The sequence below is a fragment of the Lissotriton vulgaris genome, chromosome 2_1 (assembly GCF_964263255.1).
Source record: "Lissotriton vulgaris chromosome 2_1, aLisVul1.2, whole genome shotgun sequence".
Taxonomy (NCBI): Eukaryota; Metazoa; Chordata; class Amphibia; order Caudata; family Salamandridae; genus Lissotriton; species Lissotriton vulgaris.
The window spans coordinates 673,077,081-673,099,851 of NC_141687.1; the positions used below are offsets into that span (position 1 = coordinate 673,077,081).

At 46.0% G+C, this 22,771-nt stretch overlaps 1 protein-coding gene across 2 annotated transcripts in view; it reads right to left on the bottom strand.

Moving 5' to 3' along the window:
- CSTF3 (cleavage stimulation factor subunit 3) overlaps nt 1-22,771 on the bottom strand; it is a 640,930-nt gene that overhangs the window by 373,037 nt on the left and 245,122 nt on the right. For both annotated transcript variants that reach the window (XM_086955867.1, XM_086955866.1), the window contains one exon: nt 16,127-16,159. In XM_086955867.1, coding sequence (XP_086811993.1) covers nt 16,127-16,159 — 33 coding nt within the window. The remainder of the gene's footprint in view (nt 1-16,126; nt 16,160-22,771) is intronic.

Sequence of the window (22,771 nt, forward strand, 5' to 3'; positions counted from 1 at the left end):
ATGGCCCCCCTCAAAGGGCAATCTTCCCCATCTCACTCACCCCCCGAAACGCAAGCCGGAGTCAGCTGTTGATCTAGGCACCTCTAAACGCCTTAACCCCTTAAGTGCTGCGCACGTTCACCGGCACCACTACCTTCGTAGTGCTGCAGTTGAACGTTCGAACTGCACCTGCGCAATGGAACGTCCAGCACTGGAGCTGGACATTCCATAGCAGCCATGAGGTTAAGAGTGATTTTCTTGCACGCCCATTCCCTGAACACTTAGGAGTGTTAAGGAAGGTAACTCCTCTAACAGACCATCTTTCCGGACCCCCTCTCCACTACAGGGCCCTCGAATGGCTCAAGGCCTTCCACATGCGGAAAAGTCTGCAATATGCAGAGCAGGTTCCTCTCACAGACGAGGTGAGATTAGAGATGTAATGGTGTTTGGACCATATGGAGGCCTGGAACAAGCGAGCCATCTTCTGCTCCGCTCCAGACATGGTTATAGAGTCCGACCCCAGAAAGTCAGGCTGGGGAGCGTGCTGCGGGGAGTCCTTTACAGAAGGAAAGTGGTCCGCAGAAGAGCAGCAGCTTCACATCAACTGCCTGGAGTTGTTGGTGGGTTTCTTCGCTGGACGAAGGACAAAGTGAGCTGCTTTGTCCTCATCAAGATGTCTCTGCTGTACGCTGCATCAACCACCTAGGGGGTGGGGGGTACAAAATCCGAGGTGCTTGCGGACATGGCCAAGGAGTTCTGGACCTTTCAACTCAATCACAACGTCTCTGTGACAGCAGAGTATTTTCCCGGAACGTCGAATGTGGTCGCAGACTGGTACTTCAGAGTATGGTCGGACGGGAGTCTCAGGCAGTTGGAGCCCAGAGTTTTCGGAGATTACACACCCTTTGGGGCCGGTTCGACAGATATTTTCACCTCTTGCGTGGACCATCAACTTTCCAGGTTCTTTCTTCAGATAGAAGCCGGACCCCCTGGGGGCTGCTATGGATGCCTTTCTCCAGGATTGGTCGAAGGAGGCAGATTACACCTTTCCTCCGTTTGCCATGATAATGCGCCCCTCGGCTCAGGTTGGCAGACAGCAGGCGAGTGTGGTGCTGATCACACCTTATTGGAGGACATAAGTATGGTTTCCAGTTCTTCTGGAACTTTCTTGGGATGTTCCAATCCTTCTACCCCCAAGATCAGATGATTCTCCAGGATTCCCAGGGAGATCCACATGCCCTGGTCCTGCAGAATTGGATCCCCTCATAGCCTGGCAGATTTCCAGCAACGCTGGAGACTCCGGGGCTTATCAGGAGACGCTCTAAACATTCTAGCAGCAGCATGGGCATATGACACCAACAAACGTTATGGATCGGCTGGGTCCAGATGGTTTGGTGCCTTGGGAGGAATCAAGATACCGTGGGGTGCAAAATTGTCCACGTTTTGCATTTCCTGGCCTCCCTGGCCACAGAAGGTCTGGCATACCGTACGATTAATTCTTACAGATCCGCAATTTCGGCGGGTCATATCCCAGTTCAGCGGAAGACGGTGGGCGAACACCTCTTTGTTTGTAAGCCGATGAGATATTCGCCAGTCGCTGCCTCAGCTACCCAAATACACTAACCTGTGGAATGTCAACAGAGTGTTGAATCTTTTTGAGGCCTGGCAGTCGAATAAATATCTGTCCCGAAAGGAGTTATCAGCAAAACTAGCCATGCTTCTGTGCTTGATCTCTTGCAGGAGAGTGCCTGATGTGAGGGCCCTGGACCTCAATGACGTATTTTTACTCCCCAAGGAGTCACCTTCCATATTTCCCGTCGTGCAAAGTCGGGTTCTAGGGTGATCTTGTATCCGGCCTTTGATAAGCACCCCAAGTTGTGCTTCATCTGAAAGCTTACAAGAGTATGGAGGACAAGCATCGCCCTTATGGTGAGAACCAATTACTGATATCTCTCAGGAAACCCTTCAAGTTACTTCTACCACCATAGCAAGATGGACCAGATGGGTCATCCAGGAGGCAAGCACTGATATTTCACACTTCCTGCGGACTCTGAGGAGCAATAGCCTCCAAAGCCCTTTCCCTAGGGGCCACGGAGTGGTCCTCAGATTCCATGTTCAAGGGATTATATTTCGACCAATCGTGGATCTGGCCTCCCTGGTGGTAAGCAAGCTCTAATCTTACTGTAACGAAACAAAATGTCTTGCACGCAACAGTGCATGTGCCGTCTCAAGTAAGGCCTAAAAAACGGAAACTGGTAGTGGTGGAAATCTACAAAACATGTACAAAAAATATAAATATAAATATTCTCACAGAAACCACTGTTGTGTGTAGAGAACCGGCATATGAAAATAAATGGTGTGCCATGTACTGGACATGAAGCACAAGAGAAATGAATGTCTGCAGAGAAACTGTGTTGAAAAGACAGCAAACATGCTTGTTTAATTTTTGTAGTTTAGGAGGACTGCAAATTTCCTGATGAATTTAGCTCACAAGAAGAGTTTTGAATAGCTGACCCACCCTGATTTTTTGCGTTCATCTGCAACAGTCTGAATGGCATTCAAGAATGACATCTTGGGACCACTAATGGAAATCTACAGTCTGACAATCTTTCCGAAGGGAATGCAGTATCCTTTCCATATGACCTGGAGTGCATATTTGTCAGAGTTGAAGCTTTTGCATAGATGCAAGATAGCACCTCTCCCTCCCCGCCCCCCCTATTGGATCACGGGTCTGCGCTACAGGAGATGAAGTCGTGTTTGGAATTCATCAGCAAAGAAGATACCCCAAACTCTGTCTCTTTTTTCAAGGAGCCTTCTAGATGCAGGAAATGGGGGGGGGGGGGGTCTGTGAGGATACATTTGATCAAACAATGATCAGAAAGCTGGAATAGCATTTTTTTTTTTAACTCTGTTGACTGCTTAATGTTGAGGTCTAAGACCTAAAAGTAACAATAGGCTCAACTGTGCATTGCCTTTTTTCCAATACCACTATCAATATTTATGCATCTACTGCAACTGCTGAAACAGATGCAACTGCATTTGTTACATGGCCTGTCTGACAAGAAGCAGACCTTTCTTTCGATTCCAGTCGCAAGCACCATTTCATATCTGATCACTAAATGTTGTACCACTGGCTCCTTGGGTAGAAATGTGTTACTATGTGCAGCCCTTCTGTTAAAAAGAACATCAAATCTGAATATATACAAATGCAGCACGTCAATCATGTATGCCACACTGCACACATTTTGGACCCAATGGAAAAGAATAAAAGATCAGCTTTCTTTCTTTGAAATTACCTTGGCAATGGTTCCAATGCTCGTTTTACCTTATTGAACATTCACATTAGACAGCTTACTCAGCACTAGTACTTGGGATAAAGTTGAAATCAAAAGGATGTGTCTTCTTTGAACTATAGGGAGTTTCTGATTCTTTTTTCTGTTTTTATGCTGTTTAGTATTTAATTGTTGACTGTTTTCTTGCCTCCCTTAGAATCTCCATTGTTCTGGACGGCAAATTGAGGTGTAAAATTCTATGCATTCAGGCGCTGGTTCTGGGTGAAAGATTTGGGCCTGTTGCATTGTTATCAGGTCCTGGTCTGATGTGATCCCGATTATCTCTCCGTTGGAGAGTTCTAGGAGCGTTGAGTACAATGTCTATCTTGGCCAACGGGGGGCAATGAGAATCATATTTGTTCCTGGTTTGTTTGCTTTTTGTAGTACTCTTTGTATCAGGGGAATTGGTGGAAAGTCATAGACAAATGTCTGAGACCAAGTGAGTGAAAGCGCATTTCCCTTTTACAGGTGGTGTGGTAACCTGGAAGCAAAGTACTGGCATTTCTTGTTCTGTATTGTTGCAAAGAGGTCAAACACTGGCATTCCCTAGATGTTGAACAGGTATTGTACTGTTGCTTGCCTTAGCTCCCATTCGTGTGAGCAACTGTTTTGTCTGCATAGCCTGCCTGCTGTGACTTTGTCTACTCCTGGTAGATGTACTGTTTGCAGATTGATCTGCTGTGGTATTGCCCATTGCCAGATTTCTTGCGCAAGTTTGCTCAGGGGGGAGGAGCTACGTCAGCAAACAAGATGGCTGCTTAGGCTCCCGGCTCCGCCGACCTTCGTAAACCGCCACGATATCCTGTACATTATCCTGACTATACTCTTGGTCTCTGTGTGCATGAACTGTTCCGCACTCCGATGGTGAAATCTGGAAACTTTTATTGGCTTGTTGGATGAAATTCTGTCGTGTTGAAGTTTGCGGCCTGCTCCAGCGGTGAAGCCGGGGCCTCGAGTACTTTCACAGCCGGGCTGCAGTGCAACAACATCGGCCAGAAGAACCAGGCTGGGTCCGGTCAACCGGAGTGGAGGCTTTGTTTCAGCCAGGATTTGGCGGTGATCGTCTCTACTGCTCGTTATCGATGGAGAAGTGATTCTGCTTATTGCTGGCTGTGAGTGGGGGTTCCCGTGCCGCGGGTCCGGTATCGGGCCGCCGGGGTTCGTGGTTCGGGGCCTGCGGCCTTAACGGGGTGGCCCGTGGCTGCGAGCAAAGACCGGTCACCCTCCGCATCTGCACGTTCGCGATCCTGTTTGTCCCCCCCCCCCCCCCCCCCGAGGATGCCGGATTCACCCGGGGAGGTGATTGGGATTGATATCGGGCATGAGACCGTGGATCGAACAATGCATGAGCCATCGCTGAGGTCAGTACTGGCGGTAATTTGGGCGTTTCAATCACAGGTGGATATCTTATTGAGCAAATTGGACTCGCGTCTATCTGAGATGCTCCTGGTAGACCCGGACCCGGCCTTACAGTTGAAACTGGAATCTGCAGCCATTAAAACCGTGGCCATTTTGACTCCGTGCGAGAGCCTCGTGAGGAAACATGCATTGGAACCATCGGATGGCGCCCTGGGAGACGGTGTTCCCGAGGATGATGTGGTATCCTCGAACCTTCCGTTACTATCGGCTCTGGAGAGATCAAAGGGCGTTCCCCTCCCGGAGACTTCTGTTTGTGACTTTCCTTTCACTTTGTGGTCGTCTTCTCCTTCCTTGGTGACTCTACGACTCCTGTGCAGGATACATTGGGACTGTTCATTCAGGAGGGAGAGTTCTTCAGCGTCTAAAGTTCCCGTGGACCCACTGCCTGCGAGTTGCCATGGATTGATTTTTGATGACTGTTTTCTCCTTTATTACCTCTTTGTGTGTCTCTGGGTCTCGATGGGAGGGGTCCGTGTTCTTGTTCGGAAGGGCCAAGGTTAAGATTGACTAGATAGGGAAGGGTTGGAGTGGCTTTCACAAGCGTTCGACCTGTAACTGCTTGCTCCAAGAGGCTGGGCGGTGTTTTCCGGTACCCTCTACTTTCTTCTATAATGTTGTCACAAGTGTTCATTTATTGATAGGGGGTGGCTGTATCTGGCGGGGGGTCTAAAGGGGCTGGGAGCCCAAATGTCTCTTCCCTCCTCCATTCTTTTTCCTTTCTTTAGGGTTTTAGTTATTAGGGGCGACAGGCACGCTGCTAGTGGGGTTAGGCTGTAGCCATCTGCAGGGGTGCAGGGTGGGGGCTGGACGGGTTTTTTTTATTTTGCCCTTTTTATTTTCTAAGGCCTTTCTTTTCCTTCTCTTTCTTTCTTAAGGATCAGTATAGCTACGAATCATTCGGACTTTTATCGTATGCTTGTATCTAGTGCTCATGCTTTTATGATATCCGATTTCCGGGTGGGCAGGCTCTGAGAATTGGCGCAACACGGAATGTATGTTGTGTATTCATTTGCATCGATCTGTATACTTTGGTGTCGATTCTCCGCACAGTGGTTATTATGTGTCTATCCTGTTTCTTACCCTGTCCCCCGCATTATTTGGTTTGATTGTGTGGCACCTGATCCTCTCTCATATAATATAAAACAAAACCTCTGACTCGCTCTGAAACTTAGTTGTGCATTCTTACACCAGTTTTGTCCTAAATCGCTGCCGAACCTCTGGGTTGTCGGCTGATGAGCTGTGTAGTACTGTAATATTGGGGGTTTTAATCTATCTAGCGGCCAGCCCCCGCGATTGTAGGCCCATGCTTGTATTTTTTTGAATGCTACAATAAAGGTTTTAAAAAAAAAAAAAGTTTGCTCAGGGGAAAGGAATTCGTTCCACCCTGTTTGTTCAGGTAGAACATTGTAGTTGTGTTGTCTGTTTGTACTAGGATAGTCTCCCCCTGAATCGGTTTCTAGAAAGGCTTTGAGTGCCAGAAGAACAGTTTATTTCTAAGAAATTGATGTGTTTTATGGAGTCTTCTTTGCTCCATCGTCCATGAATCTGTAGCTGGTCCAGATGTGCTCCCCAACCGTTGAGGGATGCATCCTTGGTGATCATCACAGGTGGAGTTGTATTCCTGAAAGGTCTCCCCGGTGCAATGTTGTTGGATGCCCACCATTGTGTCTCTGCTTGTATCCTTTGTGTAACAACCACTTGATCTTCCCAACTCCCAGTGTGGCTTGTGACCAGCTGTTGGTGATCCAGACTTGGAATGGTCGCATTTGTAGGTGAGCGCGAGGGATGAGTGGTATGCATGATGCCATCATGCCCATGAGTTTCATTACCTTCCTCACTGTCAGAGACTGTCCCTTCTGGTAGAGGGCTGTTTCCTTGTAGATAGCTCGATCCTGTTCTGTGTGGGATAAGCTTTTGCATTATTTGTATTCAGTCTTGCCACTTGAAAGGGTTTTTTCCTTTTCTGGGTTCGTTGATTTTTTGTGGTTTATTTAGAAACCTAGACTTTGAAGTGTTTGGAATGTCTTCTGAACGTGATTCTGGCATATTTGTTTTGTGCGTCCCCTTATTAGCCAATCGTCCAGGTAGGGGTATAAGGAATATGCAACTTACCAGTATGCATCTGTTCTTGGCATAGAGGGCTGCAGAGTGGTACATTTATGAATAGATCGCCATCTGGTGTTGGGCTCGGATGATTGCACTTGTTTTTCTCTTGGAGAAGTCTTTTGTCGTCACGAGACGGATGACTCCTCCTTTGGCTGCTAGTGCGTATGGGCATCGGCTCCATCCTTAGATTGTTTTGCCATAGTAGGGTTAGATGGAGTAGTATGATAGAATACAGAGAGAAATGCCCATGTAAGTGTATCTAAATAAGATAGTGTTGGAACAGACACAGGTTTCCGGGGAGGCTGGGAGGGCATGTACCACTCTGCAGCCCTCTATGCCAAGAACAGATGCATACTGGTAAATAGCATATTCCGTTCGAGGCATATGGGCTGCAGATGGTACATTTATGAATAGACTATACAGCAGTTACCTCCCTAGCGGTGGTCACCAGTGTCTGTTGCAACAGTTTGAAATAAAGTTTTTAGTACAGCTTGGCCCACTCTAGCCTGTTGTGTCGCCTGCACATCTACACAGTAGTGTTTTGTGAAGGTATGCGCTGTAACCCAGGTTGCTCTTTGCATATGTCATCTAGAGGAATGTTTCCTAAGAATGCCATAGATGCCCCTAGTTTACGTGTTAGAGTGAGCTCTAGGAGGAACAGTCAATGTCCTTTTTGCTTTTATGTAACATATTTGTATACATTTTACAATCCACCTGGCAATGCCTGCTTTAGAGATAGGATTGCCCTTATGTGTTGGAGAAAACGCTACAAATAGTTGTTTGGTTTTCCTGAAAGTTTGTGTTCTTTCTATGTAGTACAATATTGCCCTTCGGACATCTAATGTATGTAGGGCCCTTTCTGCTACCGTCTGTGGTTTTGGAAAGAAGACTGGTAGTTCCACTGGTTGATTGATGTGGAATGCTGAAATTACTTTAGGCAAGAATTTTGGGTTTGTTCTAAGAACCACTTTATTTTGGTGTAACTGTAGGAATGGTTCTTGTATTGTAAATGCCTGTATTTCACTTACTCTTCTGAGTGAAGTAATGGCTATCAGAAAAGCTACCTTCCATGTAAGGAATTGTATTTCACACCTATGCATAGGTTCGAAAGGTGGTCCCATTTGTCTGGTAAGTACTATGTTGAGATTCCATACTGGGGAAGGCGGTAGTCTTGGTGGAATGACTCTTTTGAGGCCTTCCATGAAAGCTTTTATTGCTGGCACTTTAAGCAGGGATAGGTGTTGCCTGTTTTGTAGGTACGCTGCTATAGCTGCAAGATGTACTCTAATAGTAGTAGTAGTAATAAGCTTTATTCGATTTTTGAATTAAAAATCATAAAAGCATCAACAATACAGAAATACTAACAAAAAATACAAAAACCATGGACATTTCATTTCATAAACACAATAAAAAGCCATCATTCAACAATTATTGTGCAAAATTCAGTTACCATTAAGAAACTTAAGAGTTTGTCCTATGTAATGTGAGGGGAGCTCGGGTAAAAATCATATAAATCCCAAATGCGAATTGTGCCTTGTTTTTCACTTTCATTGGGGGTACAAACTCGTAAAAAGGGGGCAACATTGGTGTTTTTAAATTTAATAAGTACCAAATCCCCAGCAATGCATTTGGGCAGCGTCCCTAACCATCCCACCCTCCTGACACTCAAGATACCCCCGTCTAGCCCCGGCGGCAACGGTCTATTCTTATTTAGCCAATAGGTGGCCTTATTTAACAAATCCTGCTGGGATTCGCGTGTTCCCTGAGTGAGGGCAGGGACCCCGGAGAGGACAGACATACGGGGCGGCCTCAGGGAGCAGGTTGATATGTGGCATTCTTGCCAGTGCGGATCTAGCCACAGTATGGGTTTTTGGTGCAGGTTTGACAGATACTTTGGGGCCTATATGAATAGGTTTGCGTAATGGCTGTATTTGGATGGCCCCATTGCCAGATTTATACGTTTCGGGGGCGGTGGTAGGGTTAGGACAGACGCATGTGGCCATAATGGTAGCTGGAAGCGGGAGCTTTCTTATTACTGACTCAATATTGGTCAGCCTTTCCCCTAAATCATTTATTTTAGTGACCAAGGGAGAGATAGTAGCAACCAGCAATTGCTCAATTTTGGCCAATAAAGTCGTGTTGGGAGAAAAAAGAGGGTCCTCTGGTATGTCCGCGGCCGGGTCCTCGATAAATGCTATTGGATTAGCAAGTGATGGTATACTTGTAATGTTCCCAAAATTAGTTTCGATGTCATGCTTCCATCTATTGTAGGAACCCAGGGGCGCGGCATTTACTTGGCTATGAGCTTTGTCAGTGAGGCCATTAGCATTAAGACAAAAAGAGTCCACAGTTGGGGAGGTTATAAGATCAGGGGCGTACTTAGTACCGCACAGGGCGTTGAGATCCTCCCATATGGACATCGTGTTTGTAATAGTTTAAGGAATGTCAGGCAAAACAACGAAATGTTTAGGCACAATACCTCCCTCTGTGATGGAACCAAGCGGGGTGGCCCGTCCCGGCCTCCACAGGCCTCGGAGGGCCACAGAGGGCCCGCCCTTGTCCCGGGCTTCTCCCGGCGCCCTCCCGCGCGCTCCCGCGCAGCGGGGTCTACGCCTTCTGTAAATAAATCGCTGGAAGGAAGTCGAGCGGGTGGGCGGGCCGGCAGGGAGAGCAGCCCAGCTGGTCCCAAGGGCGCGCAGGGACTCCTGGTCCTTGGAGTCCCTGCTGATGCTCGCAGCCCTGCCGGTTGCCAGCAAAGTGCCCCTACTGGTCTGGACTGCTATCGCCTATGTCAGGGGGCACTGCGGGACCCGCGAAGCGGGTCCGGCGAGGTCCTGTAGTGCTGGGTTCCCACAAAGGATTTAGAGCCTTTGGAGGGGCGCTGGAACCGCAAACAGCGCGGTGTGAAGGGGAAAGCACTGAGTCCCAGGTGTTGCCGGTTTAAGATCAGGAGCGGGCGGGCGGGGCCGGCAGGGAGAGCAGCCCAGCTGGTCCCAAGGGCGCGCAGGGACTCCTGGTCCTTGGAGTCCCTGCTGATGCTCGCAGCCCTGTCGGTTGCCAGCAAAGTGCCCCTACTGGTCTGGACTGCTATCGCCTATGTCAGGGGGCGCTGCGGGACCCGCGAAGCGGGTCCGGCGAGGTCCTGTAGTGCTGGGTTCCCACGAAGGATTTAGAGCCTTTGGAGGGGCGCTGGAACCGCAAACAGCGCGGTGTGAAGGGGAAAGCTAATAGATGTGTAAGCAAGGTTACATTGCTGTAAGTGTAGTAAATAGCAAATAATCTCTTTAGTGGATGCGTCCAGTGGGTTGATGTTGTTACTGTTACAGTATACAGCAAACCTTTTCCACTTTGCTGCATAGCATGCTCTGGCGGTAGGACGTCTTGCTTGCTAAATGATTTCCATACAGTTTGGAGGTAAATTTAAGTATCCAAATTCTATGACCTCAAGAGCCAGATCGCTAGGTTCAATTGTTTGGGATCTGGGTGCATTATTTCTCCATGGTTCTGTGTAAGGTGCATGGGTAATATTTCTAACTTTTGATGTGGTACCTGTGAGAGTTGAAGTAGCGTGGTGAACCACGGCTGAAGTGCCCACGTGGGTGCTACTAGTATCATTGTCATTGAATGTTGTTGCAGTTTTCGAACCACTAATGGAATTAGTGGGAGAGGGGGAAAAGCGTACGCAAATTTGTTGGACCAATTTATCCATAACGCATTGCCCTGCGACAGGTGGTGTGGGTACCTGGATGCGAAGTTTTGGCATTTTGCGTTCTGATGAGTGGCAAATAGATCTATCTCTGGTTGTCCCCATCTTTGGAAGAATGGCTGCAGTATTTGGTCGTGCAGTTCCCATTCGTGTATTTGTTCTGACTCTCTGCTTAAGATGTCTGCTATCTGATTTTGAACTCCTGGTAGGTGTTCGGCTAACAGATAGATCTTTTGAGGAATGGCCTATCTCCAAATGTCCTGCGCTAGTCTGGATAGTTGGAGAGAGTGCCCCCCCTATTTTTGAATACAATACATCGCTGTCATGTTGTCTGTTCTGATCAGGACTGCTTTGTTGAGAATCTGCATTTGAAAAGCTTTTAATGCTAGAAACACTGCTAGTAGTTCTAGATAATTGATGTGCAGTCTTTTTTGCTGCACACTCCATCTTCCCTGCACTGTATATTTGTCCATATGCGCTCCCCATCCGGCGAGCGATGCATCCGCTGTTAGTATCACTTGTGGAATCGGTTCTAGGAACGACCGTCCCTTGGAAATGTGTGTTGTGTTCCACCACTTCAGAGAGCAATGCGAGCGATGCGTGCGGTCGTCTACCAACACCAGATCTGTAATCTGACCTTAAGCCGGATTCCACTGTGCTCCTAGACATTCCTGGAGCGGACGCATTTGTAGTCTGGCATATGGTATTAGCAGTATGCAAGAGGACATCCTCCCTAATAACTGCATAAACACTCGGGCTGTTAGTGAGTGTTGCGGTTGAAATCTTTGGATCAACGTGAGCATTGTTTGTATCCTGATTGGATTGGGGTATACTTTGGCTCTTTCTCTGTCTATAGTAGCCACTAGATATTGTTGAATTTTGTTTGGTTGCAGGTGAGATTTTGTGTAGTTCACCGTAAACCCTAGTTGGTGCAGCAACTGAATGGTCTTATGTGTGTTTTGAAGACATTCTTCTTGTGATTTGGCTTTTATTAGCCAATCGTCCAAGTAAGGGAAGACCTGTATTTGTTGTCTTGTTAGGTGTGCTGCAACCACTGCTAGGCATTTTGTGAATACCCTTGGTGCTGTTGTGACTCCAAACGGAAGGACTTTGAACTGATAATGTTGTCCTTCCACAACAAACCTGAGGTATTTCCTGTGGGCTTTGTGAATTGGGATGTGAAAGTACGCGTCTTTTAGATCCAGTGTAGAAAGAACGTCCCCTTTCTTCAGTAAAGGAAGTAGTTGTTGGAGCGTGACCATGTGGAAATGTTCCGAATTTATGTATGCATTGAGAGGTCTGAGATCTAATATTGGCCTTAGAGACCCGTCTTTTTTGGGAATTAGGAAGTATAGAGAGTATACTCCTGTTCCTTGTTGATGTTGTGGAACCTTCTCTATAGCATGCTTTTGTAGCAGTGATGGTACTTCCTGTTTTAACAATGTTAGATGATCTTGACTCATTGGACGCTGTTTGGGGGGTATGTTTGGTGGGGTAGCTGTGAGTTCTAGGCAATAACCATGTTGGATAATTTGTCTCACCCACCTGTCTGATGTGAGGTTTTCCCAGACAGGTAGGAACTGTGATAGACGTCCCCCGACCGGTGTTATATGGTCTGGGGGGAGTTGTATGAAGTCACTGTTTTGGGGTCGGGGAGTTGCGGTTGTTGTTATTTCTGCGACCTCTACCCTTGTTGTTGTTACCTCTGTAACTGCCTCTTGAATTACCTCTGGGTGATGTTGGTGTAAAAGAGGTAGATTGCTGGCTTGTAGCTGTATTCTTTGACCCGCCTCTATAGGTGGACCTACGAAAGGAACCCCTTTGACTTGGCTGTTGCAATGCTCCCATTGATTTAGCCGTTTGTGTCTTTTTTCATTTTTTCTAACGTCTCGTCTGTACGTGAGCCAAAAAGTGTTTTTTCATCAAAAGGCTGGTTCAGTAAGGATGTTTGTACTTCTTGTTTGAACCCTGAGACTCTGAGCCATGCATGTCTTCTTAACATGATACTGGTGTTGATGGATCTTGCTGCAGTATCTGCTGCTTCTAAAGCACATTTAATGGAAGTGTTAGTTATTATCTTCCCTTCCTGTATGAGCTGATCTGCCCTTTTTTGATGTTCTTTAGGGAGATGTGTGTTGGACCTGGGGTCACCAGACCACATGGGGTAGCCTGACACAGAGTAGGAAGGTCTAACCTAGAGGCAACAATGTTAAGCTTGCGTCACACCCTCCGGTAATTCAGCGTCCATCCATTCAAAAATAACACCACACCAGTTTTAGAAAAATACGATTCGTTTTATAAAAGTTCTTTAAGTTTTCTTGCTTTGTAAAATTAACACATGAGGTTGTACATCAAGCAGATTTCTGGTTACTTAGGTTGATATTCACAAGAAAAAGATCACATGTCACATTTCATTTAGTTAGCGAAAACTGATAATTGTGCAGTCTAGTTATTTCATCCAATAAAGTTAAGTTAAGTGCTTGCCCAGCACTGCCTGTTTTGTTTTTCTAAGATCAAATAAAGCAGATAAATATTTCAGTTAGGTTCATGATGAATTTGGGATTTCATTAAACATTAGCCCCTGTTTCTCCTCTCTGTCCAACCATCGTTAGTTTCAAATCAAAATTCCTCTCTTGTAGATTTTACTGCCTTTGTTAAGAGAGCTCCCTTGGTAAGTTCAAAAGTTCTTCTGAGGCTTATTTAGAAAGGCCAGCCACCAACACCCGTGGTGTCAATTCCCAATTCCCAAGCACCCCCACCAGCTACCAATGCCCGGCTTACTTATTGGATTGCTGATGTCTGTTCAGCCCCGTCCGACATAAGCACCCGGAGACGCCACTGCGCCTACAGCCACTCCTCTACAGCTGTTTGCTTCCTCTTCCGGCCGGGCTGACTCACCCACAGGACCTGCGCGGGAGCCAGACACTGCCGCGCCACTATCAGGCGAATCCACACAGGCTGCTTACTCTCTGGGACGCTTCCTTGAAGAACCGTGCTTCTGGGCCTGCGCGGGAAACAGACGCTGCCGCCTCACGCAACAGGCAATTCTCCTCGGGCTGCTCGCTCTCTGTGGCACTTCCCTGAACCACCTCGCTTCTGGGCCTGCGCGGAAGTCAGTCGCTGCCTGCCACTACACGCTCAGCAGCGGCTCCGACGGTGCCACCACGCCAGGACTTTCTCTCGAGCCCGACACCACAGATTAGGGGGAAGTCCCCACTGCTCACCAGAACCCAGGAAACCACGTCTCTGGATGCGGGCAAAGCAGCTGCTGGACAATGCTCTGCAGCACAAGTGAGGAGACAGCCTTTAGCAGATGAAGTTCTTGTGGTGGCGACAGGGGGGTAAAGAGAGGGGGACAGTGGCTTGCCGTTCCTTACTTACGGGGGTCTCACAGAGATGTTAAACTGCACTTCCTACTGGGGGTTGGAGAAGGGCAGTGCTATTGGCTCAACACTAGCCCCGGCAGTCACCAATTATGGGTCAGTGGAAGGGTCAATTCCTCTACTCTGGGGATAACTGGGCAGTTTTCTGGTATAGAGTACCTAAGCAGGGTCAGATCTAAGGCCAGGGGCCATTACAGAAGAGAGAGAGGGCATCCCCTAGGGTGAAGTCAATCCTCTCAGTGTTCCACCTCCCTGATGTCCTAGCCTGCACTCCAGCTAGCCCTCAAAGATCGTTCTAAAATGGCTGCCCTAACCTGGCCTTTTTATAGGCTGGCCTCAGTCTACCAGAACCAGCTAGAAGGTTCTAGAGCATCTCTATGTTAACCTATGGGCCCCTTTTCTTAAGTGACCGTTATGGCAGTTGCTGGCCACCATTTTAGGTAACTAAGCTGACCCTCAGAAAAGGAGGGAATTCTGGGCCAGTGAGGAACCATGGGGTCAAGGAGCACCTAATCCCCAGGTCAACACGTAAAAATTCCAGTAGACATTAAAAATGAAAGGATTGAGGGGCAGGAAAGGGGACAAAAATAAATAAATAAAAGGAGGGACCACCCAAAGGGCTGACAGGTCTAACAGTCATTAAATAGCACGAGCAAATAAAACTCATTGAGAAATTCGTTTCTGAAATGGAGAAACATTCGTCTCACAAAGCTTAAGTTGTATTTTGCCGTTAAGAGGAATGTATCCAAAGAAACCCCACATCCTTTTCTCACAAAGGCAGCTCAGAACCCTGCTCTTGTATTCTTTGCAAATGCAAAAAAAACAATTGATGGACAGAATGCAGAACAATGTCATACATTCACCCCAGTACAGAGATCTGGGCCTAAATCCATCGGAACAGATTTACAATAACTGGCCCAGCCCTGCATATCAGCAGAGATGCACCAGCTATTGTGCGTCACGGCAGACACCTCTTGTGCCACCATGGATGTGCTGAATTTACAATGCGGCACACCATGGGGCAAGAGTAGACAGATGCGTGATGCATCTGCTGCCGTAAAGGTGACGCATTGCTGGAGTCGCAAGCGTGACGTAGCTCCAGCAAGGCTCGGGGTGCCCCTATGCCTAACATACTGCGTCAATCCTTACAACCTCCAGGATGCCGTCCGACGTCATATGGGGGACTTACCTGAAACCAAATGGTGGCCGAAAAGCGACCAAAACTAAAAAAAAACAACAAAAAAAAAGACTATTCCGGACCCAACACGGAATTATGCACAGCATGTGAATCCAGAAAAAGATTCACGCTGCAAAACTTTTTGTTGAGATCTATTTGTTAAGAAAGAAGCAGAGGAATAGATACATTCCAGAGGCATCCTCCTTCATCCCCCATTATCTTTTAGGATTCTCAGAAGCATGCCATAGTATATGGTGCCAAATATCACTGGGAATCCCAAACCGTACCTACCTTTTCTGGAATCAGCAGTCAACAATAAGAGATAGGCAGTGTAGGCCTCCAATACTGTGGACACACACTAAAGTAGTTGTACATGTTATGGCTGATTATCCGTGGTGAGCTAATGACGGAACAAATCTGAATACAGAACATATCCCCTGCTAGGAGTATTCATTTACTGTGCCTTCTAGAGCTTGGTTGAGGGTCATAATCAATATTTAAGCCTCCAGCTAACAAAACAATGTTAGACTTAAAACAAGAGTGACATTTATTGCAAAGTATTTTTTCTCTACAATATATGTCACAGGATCCCAGTGTTTGCGACATGGGAAGCACTTTACAGGAAACAGAGTTTAACCTTTCTCTTTAGAAAAGAAAATTATTCAGAAAGAAAATAGTGCAAGAAATTCAGAGCATTTATTGGGTGGACAATGGGTTAATTTTTTGCTGACGAAATATGTATATGTGATAGATAAGGTCGAAGAGGAGTTGCCTTTATAAATAATTGAGATTGTAATGCCGCTAACTTTGCAATTTTGCATAGAGTTCATAACATTATGGATCAAAGCTCTGTAGTTTGTCTGAACTCTAGGGGCACTGTTTTTGTGCTTGATCATAATCTCCTTTTCACAAGCAAAATTGTGAATGCAGGTCTGATAATACTTTTACAATGTTATAAAATGCTATAGCACAGAAAGCACTCTGACCCAGACAACTATTCCAAAATACCAAACCAGCCACTCACCTTTTCAACTTTGTCATAATTTTTTGCCTTTATCTGTAAAGAATTAAAAACATTTATTGTTAAAAAATATATATGCCATTACCAGCATTAACACAGAGGCAAAATGTGTTTAAGGGCTCATCTCAGTAGACATCAGCAACAACTTCCAACATGAGGCAATTTTAGAATGCGAATGGTATCACAAAATGTAGATTTTTAATATTATGTCAGAGAAAATATTTCACTTACTCTTTTAAAAAAAGCTATTACTTAAGTATAGAAAAAACTGCATCACAATGAAACAACCAACTTTGTATTTAGGGAGTGAAGCTTCACAAACACCAACATTGTGGTTGGTAAACAAGATTATTGAAACTGATGGATAAAGGGGAAACAATTGTCACTGCATTGGTGAGCCGATGCCATTTCACAGAACTTTGTAAACGTTCACATCATTTGAATTTGTAGCTGAAAAACACTCAACTAGTTATACACCCATTCCTCCGCCTTGGTTGTAGGAATCAGACTTAATAATCTGTACTGGCAGCTTAAACAGTATTTATTGCCCAATTTATTTTGTATTTAACTTATAACCGAGGTACCAAAGCACATGTAGGAAACTGTGATTTTGCTGCAGCACCCCCTCATACACTTTTTGGCTTGTAATTGATGCAACATTGAGAGAAGTGTACTGGATTCCTGCTAACCAGGTCCCCAGTACCAGTGTTCTTTACCTAAAAAGGTTCAATTGTTTTACCAATTGGCAAAACTTTACCACCCTCTGTAAGTCCATAGTAAATGGTACCCCTAGTACCTAGGGCCTGAGGTATTAAAGATGGTCCCTAAGGGCAGCAGCACAAATTGTGCCACCCTAAGAGACCACTATAGGAAGGAAAATGCTACTTACCAGTATGCATCTGTTCTTGGCATGTAGAGCTGCAGATTTCTACACTTTGCATTAGATCGCCACCTGGTGTTGGGCCTGGATGATTGCATGTTGTTATCGTCTTTGAAGAAGTCTTTGTAGTTACCAGATAGGCGACTCCTCCCTTGGACGATAGTGCGCATGGGCGTCGACTCCATCCTTAGATTGTTTTCCGCCATGATGGGAAATGATGGAGTTAGTAGAAACAAAGAAGGGATGTACATGCGTGTATATCTAAGATAAAACTCGAACAGATACAGGTCCCGGGAAGGCGGGAGGGTGGGTAGAAATCTGCAGCTCTACATGCCAAGAACAGATGCATACTGGTAAGTAGTATTTTCCGTTCGAGGCATATGAGCTGCATATTCTACACTTTGCATCGATTGTGCAGCAGTACCTCCCCTAGCGGTGGTCACCTCTATCAGTTACAGTAGTTTGAAAGAGAGTTTTGAAGACAGCTTGGCCTATTGCAGCTTGCTGCTTAGCTTGCACATCAACACAATAGTGTTTAGCGAAGGTGTGTGTTGTAGACCATGTTGCTGCCTTGCAGATGTCTTCTAAGGGAATGTTCTCTAAGAAAGCCATGGAGGCTCCTAGTTTGCGTGTGGAGTGCGCTCTAGGAGGAACTGTTAATATGCGTTTTGCCTTGTGATAGCATATTTGTATACATTTAACAATCCACCGTGCAATTCCGGATTTAGAAATGGGGTTGCCTTTATGTGGTGGAGAGAAAGCTACAAATAGTTGCTTTGTTTTGCGAAAGGAATGTAATAGAGAAGAGCTCTTTTGACATCTAGTGTGTGTAGAGCTCTCTGCCTCAGAGTCTGTTTTTTGAAAAAACACTGGTAACTCTACAGATTGGTTTAGATGAAAATAAGTAATTACTTTAAGAAGGAATGTAGGATTAGTCCTTAGAACCACTATGCTACAGTGTAATTGTAAAAATGGTTCCTGTAAAGTGAAAGCTTGAATTTCACTAACTCTTCTAAGAGAGGTAATAGCGACGAGGAAAGCTGTTTTCCATGTGAGAAATTGTAGTTCACATTTATGTAAAGGTTCAAAAGGGGGCCCTATGAGCCTGGTAAGAACAATGTTAAGATTCCACACTGGATGAATATGCCAGATTACATCTTTGTAAATGGAGAAGGTAACAGATAATATTTTGGATGGAAGCATCTAAAGGATCAACTTGATTCTTAGTGCAGTAAATGGCAAATAGTTTCCATTTAGCAGCATAGCAAGCTCTAGTAATAGGTCTTCTGGCTTCTTTAATGATATTCATACAGTCCGGTGGCAGGTTAAGGTAACCAAACTCTAAGACTTCAGGAGCCAGATCGCCAGATTCAGTTGACCTAGATATCGATGCCTGATGTCTCCATGGTTCTGCGTTAGCATGGATGGTATCAGACAGTTTTGGTGTGGAACTAGAGAGAGTTCCAGCAGTTTGGTGAACCACGGTTGGCGTGCCCATGTGGGCGCTACCAGGATCAGTTTGAGCCACTGTTGTCCGAGCTTGCGTACTAATAGTGGTATTAGTGGGATTGGCGAAAAGCGTATGCAAATCTGCCTGACCAGTTCATCCATATCGCTTTGCCCTTGGACAGCGGGTGTGGAAACCTGGCGGCGAAGGTTGGGCATTTTGCGTTTTCGTGTGTAGCAAACAGGTCTATGTCTGGATGACCCCACTTGTAAAGAATGGTTGAAGAACTTGCAGATGTAATTCCTATTCGTGAATCGGTTGTGTCTGTCGACTTAACAGATCGGCTATCTGATTGTGAACTCCTGGAAGGTGTTCTGCAAGCAGGTAAATGTTTTGTGGAATGGCCCATCTCCAAATGTTTTGTGCGAGCTGGGACAGCTGCAGGGAATGTGTGCCTCCTTGTTTTTGTATGTAGTACATGGCTGCCATGTTGTCTGTTCGGATTAAGACAGCTTTGTTCCGTATTGTCACTTGGAAGTACTTTAGTGCTAGGAAAATTGCGAGCAACTCTAGGTGATTGATGTGAAGCACCTTCTGTTGAGCAGTCCATCTTCCCTGAGTTGTGTGGTGGAGCAGATGTGCTCCCCTTCCTGTTAGGGATGCATCCATAGTCAGTACTATCTGTGGAACAGGCTCGAGGAACGGCCGCCCTTTAAACAAGTTTTTGGTGTCCACCAACACCAGGTCTGTCAGTTGTCCTTGTGCCCTATTCCACTGATGTGCTAGACATTCCTGCAATGGGCGCATTTGCAGTCTTGCATATGGTACAATAAAAATGCAGGATGCCACCCTGCCTATTAATTGCATGAACACTCTGGCTGGGAGAGTGTGTTGGTTTTGTATCCTGGCTGGACTGGGATAAGCTAGAGCTGTATTGGTGCTTATGGTAGCCCCTAGGTATTGATGTACATGAGAGGGCTGTAGATGTGACTTGGTGTGGTTTATTGTAAACCCAAAGTTGTGCAGTGTCTGAATTGTTTGAGATGTGTGTTGAACACACTGGTTGAATGACTTGGCTTTTATGGGCCAATCATCTAAGTATGGGAAGATATAGATATGTTGTCTTCTGAGATGTGCTGCTACTACTGCTAGGCACTTTGTGAACACTCGTGGTGCAGTTGTGATCCCAAATGGAAGGACTTTGAATTGGTAGTGTTGTCCGAACACAAACAAGAGATACTTCCTGTGAGAAGGATGTATGGGAATGTGAAAGTAGGCATCTTTGAGGTCTAGTGTAGTGAGGAAATCGCCTTGTTGCAACAATGGGAGTACTTGTTGTAAAGTGATCATGTGAAAATGATCTGATTGTATATACAGATTGAGAGGGTTAAGTCTAGAATTGGCCTTAGTGTCCCATCCTTTTTGGGTATTAGGCAGTAGAGTGAGTATACCCCTGTTCCTGGATGTTGCAATGGAACTAACTCTATTGCATCTTTTTGCAGCAATGAGAGAACTTCTTGCTGGAGCAGTGTTAGATGTTCTGTGGACATTGGACGCTGTCTGGGTGGTATATTTGGAGGGGTAGCTGTAAGCTCTAGGCAGTAACTATACTGGATAATCCGTTTTAGCCACTTGCCTGTTGAGATGGAATTCCAGACAGGTAGGAACGGTGTTAATCTCCCCCCTACAGGAGTGGTATGCTGTTGGGGAAGCTGAAGGAAGTCACTGTTTAGTGATGGAAGATGATCGATTGTTGTTATTACCTCGACCTTTTCCCTTATTGTTATTACCTCTGTAGCCTCCTCTAAAATATCCTCTATTGAAGGATATTTGCGTTTTGCTTTTAAAGGAAGTTGAGTTGTCTGCTCCAGTTTGTTTGGAGGAGCGACGAAAGGAGCCTCTTGGTTGAGTGGACTGCAGAGCTCCCATAGATTTTGCAGTATCAGTGTCTTTTTTAATTTTCTCAAGTGCTATGTCTACCTCTGGACCAAACAATTGTTGTTGGTTGAATGGTTGATTTAAGATGGTTGTTTGCACCTCTTGCTTAAACCCTGAAATGCGTAGTCATGCATGTCTTCTAGGAGGACACTAGCACTTACTGCTATAGATGCAGTGTCTGCTACATCAAGAGCACACTTGATTGAGGCATTTGAAATAAGCTTACCCTCTTGTATAAGGTCATTTGCCTGTGCCTTATATTGGCCAGGTAGATGTTGTAAAAGGGTTTCTAACTGGTCATATTGAGCCCTGTCGTATCTTGAGAGGAGGGCTTGTGTGTTAGCTATACGCCATATATTGCTAGCTTGTGCAGCTATCCTCTTGTCTGAAGCATCTATTATTTTTGATTCCTTATTAGGAGGTGGTGCCTCACCTGACGTCTGTGAATTTGCTCTTTTTCTAGCATTTGAAACGACCATGGAATCTAAAGGTAGCTGTCCTTTAATGTAAGCAGGATGCCCCGGAGCAGACCTGTACTTTTTTTCTATTCTTGGGTTTATGATCTTAGCTTGTACAGGATCTTTAAACACTTCTGAGGCATGCTTAATGACCCCTTTAATCATGGGTAATATTTGAACAGTTTTTTGTAAGTGTTCAAAAGTGTCCAACAAAAAACCTTCCTCTGCCTCATCTGAGTGCATTGTTACATTATGATAGATGGCAGCCCTAATAATTAGATGTCCAAACCCAATATTATCTTCAGGAGGAGATGGTTTGGATGGATATGTGTGTGGGTCAGGGATATCTAGTACATCTTGTGAGTTGGCTATTCCCAGTCTGGTACATCACTAGGGTATGGAAAGGGCTCATCTGGGTCTCCCCCATCCCCTATGTTCTACTCATCTTCATTCTGAGGAGGTGTCTGTGGAGGTGAAGATTGAGGTGTAAACTTTTGTGGTGAATGAGCAGGTGAAGTTTGAGGTGAAATGCTAAAAGGAATAGAAGGTGAAAGAGGAGGTACAGGAGAAAAAGGGTGCATAGGTGATGTGGCAGAGTCCTTCTCTTGACAGGCACTGGAGTTGAAGGTTCTGTATCTATCTTCCTCTTTCTATGTGGCATAGTGGAAACATGTACTGTTGTTGGATCTATGTATATTCTTTTTTGCAAAGGATCAGGTAGAAAAAGCTCTTCTTGAGAAATCGCTTTCGGTGCCGATTTCTTCGGCGCTGGGCATGGTTTCTGTTTGTCTTTAGCCTTAGGAGTTGTATAGTCCTTTGGCGTAGTTTTTGGCACCAAAGGTATTGTTTTCGGAGTCGAGGCCTGGTTCGAGGGCTTGAAAACATCGAAAGCGGGCTTTGTAGGTTTCGGCACCAAAGATTTCGGGCTGCAAGCTGTTTTGATCGGCTTGGAAGCATCGGAAACAGGCTTCAGTGGTTTTGGTGCCGTCTGGTCTTCAGAAGTCGACGGTTTCGGAGTGTTTTTCGGAACCGGGAATTCTTTCGGTTTCGGTGCCGAGGGAGCTGGTAGTATCGGCACGTGCGGTTTGCTTGGTATGGAGGTACCGGAAGGCTTTAGTATTTTCTTCGGAGCTGGGCTCGATGGCGGGGCTTTCAAAGCAATGTTTTGTGTCGACTGGGCCCCGAAGGTGGAGTTTTGACCTTAGCCTTTGGTTTAGGTGTTGGGGCTGGGGTAGGGGCAGAGGTACTCACTCGTTGACCCGAAGGTATGGAGTCATCAAAGTCATCTGCTTCGGATACGATCTGGAGATCATAGGAATCTTCTTCTGGGACGCATGGACCTTCACAGATGTTCACCGGTTCTGGAGCTGAGACAACAACCTGCGATCATCTGAGCCCAACACCAGGTGGCGATCTATTGCTAAGTGTAGGATCTGCAGCTCATATGCCTCTAACATAGATTCCGAACCGGAGCGGAAAAGTTTCATCCGAACCCAGTGGCGGAAAAAAACAATCTAAGGATGGAGTCGATGCCCATGCGCACTATCGTCCAAGGGAGGAGTCACCTATCTCGTGACTAGAAAGACTTCTTCCAAGACAACAACAACATGCAATCATCCGAGCCCAACACCAGGTGGCGATCTAATGCAAAGTGTAGAATCTGCAGCTCATATGCCTCGAACAGTGGGTTTCCGCCTCTGTGAGCCTCTCCAGACCATTTGCTGGTTTCAGCAACAGGTCCCCACTGGTTCTACCCCCACTTTGGGTGGGAGAACCAGTTGGAAAAACAAGTGAGGAAGAGGGGTGTGCCCACCCCTGCCAACTGCACTCCTCAGGTGGGGGAGGCGAGGTGAAGCACAACCTCGAATCCCCGGCATCTTGAGGATGGGGGGACCCAGACAACCAGGAACAGGCTCCTGCCCCCC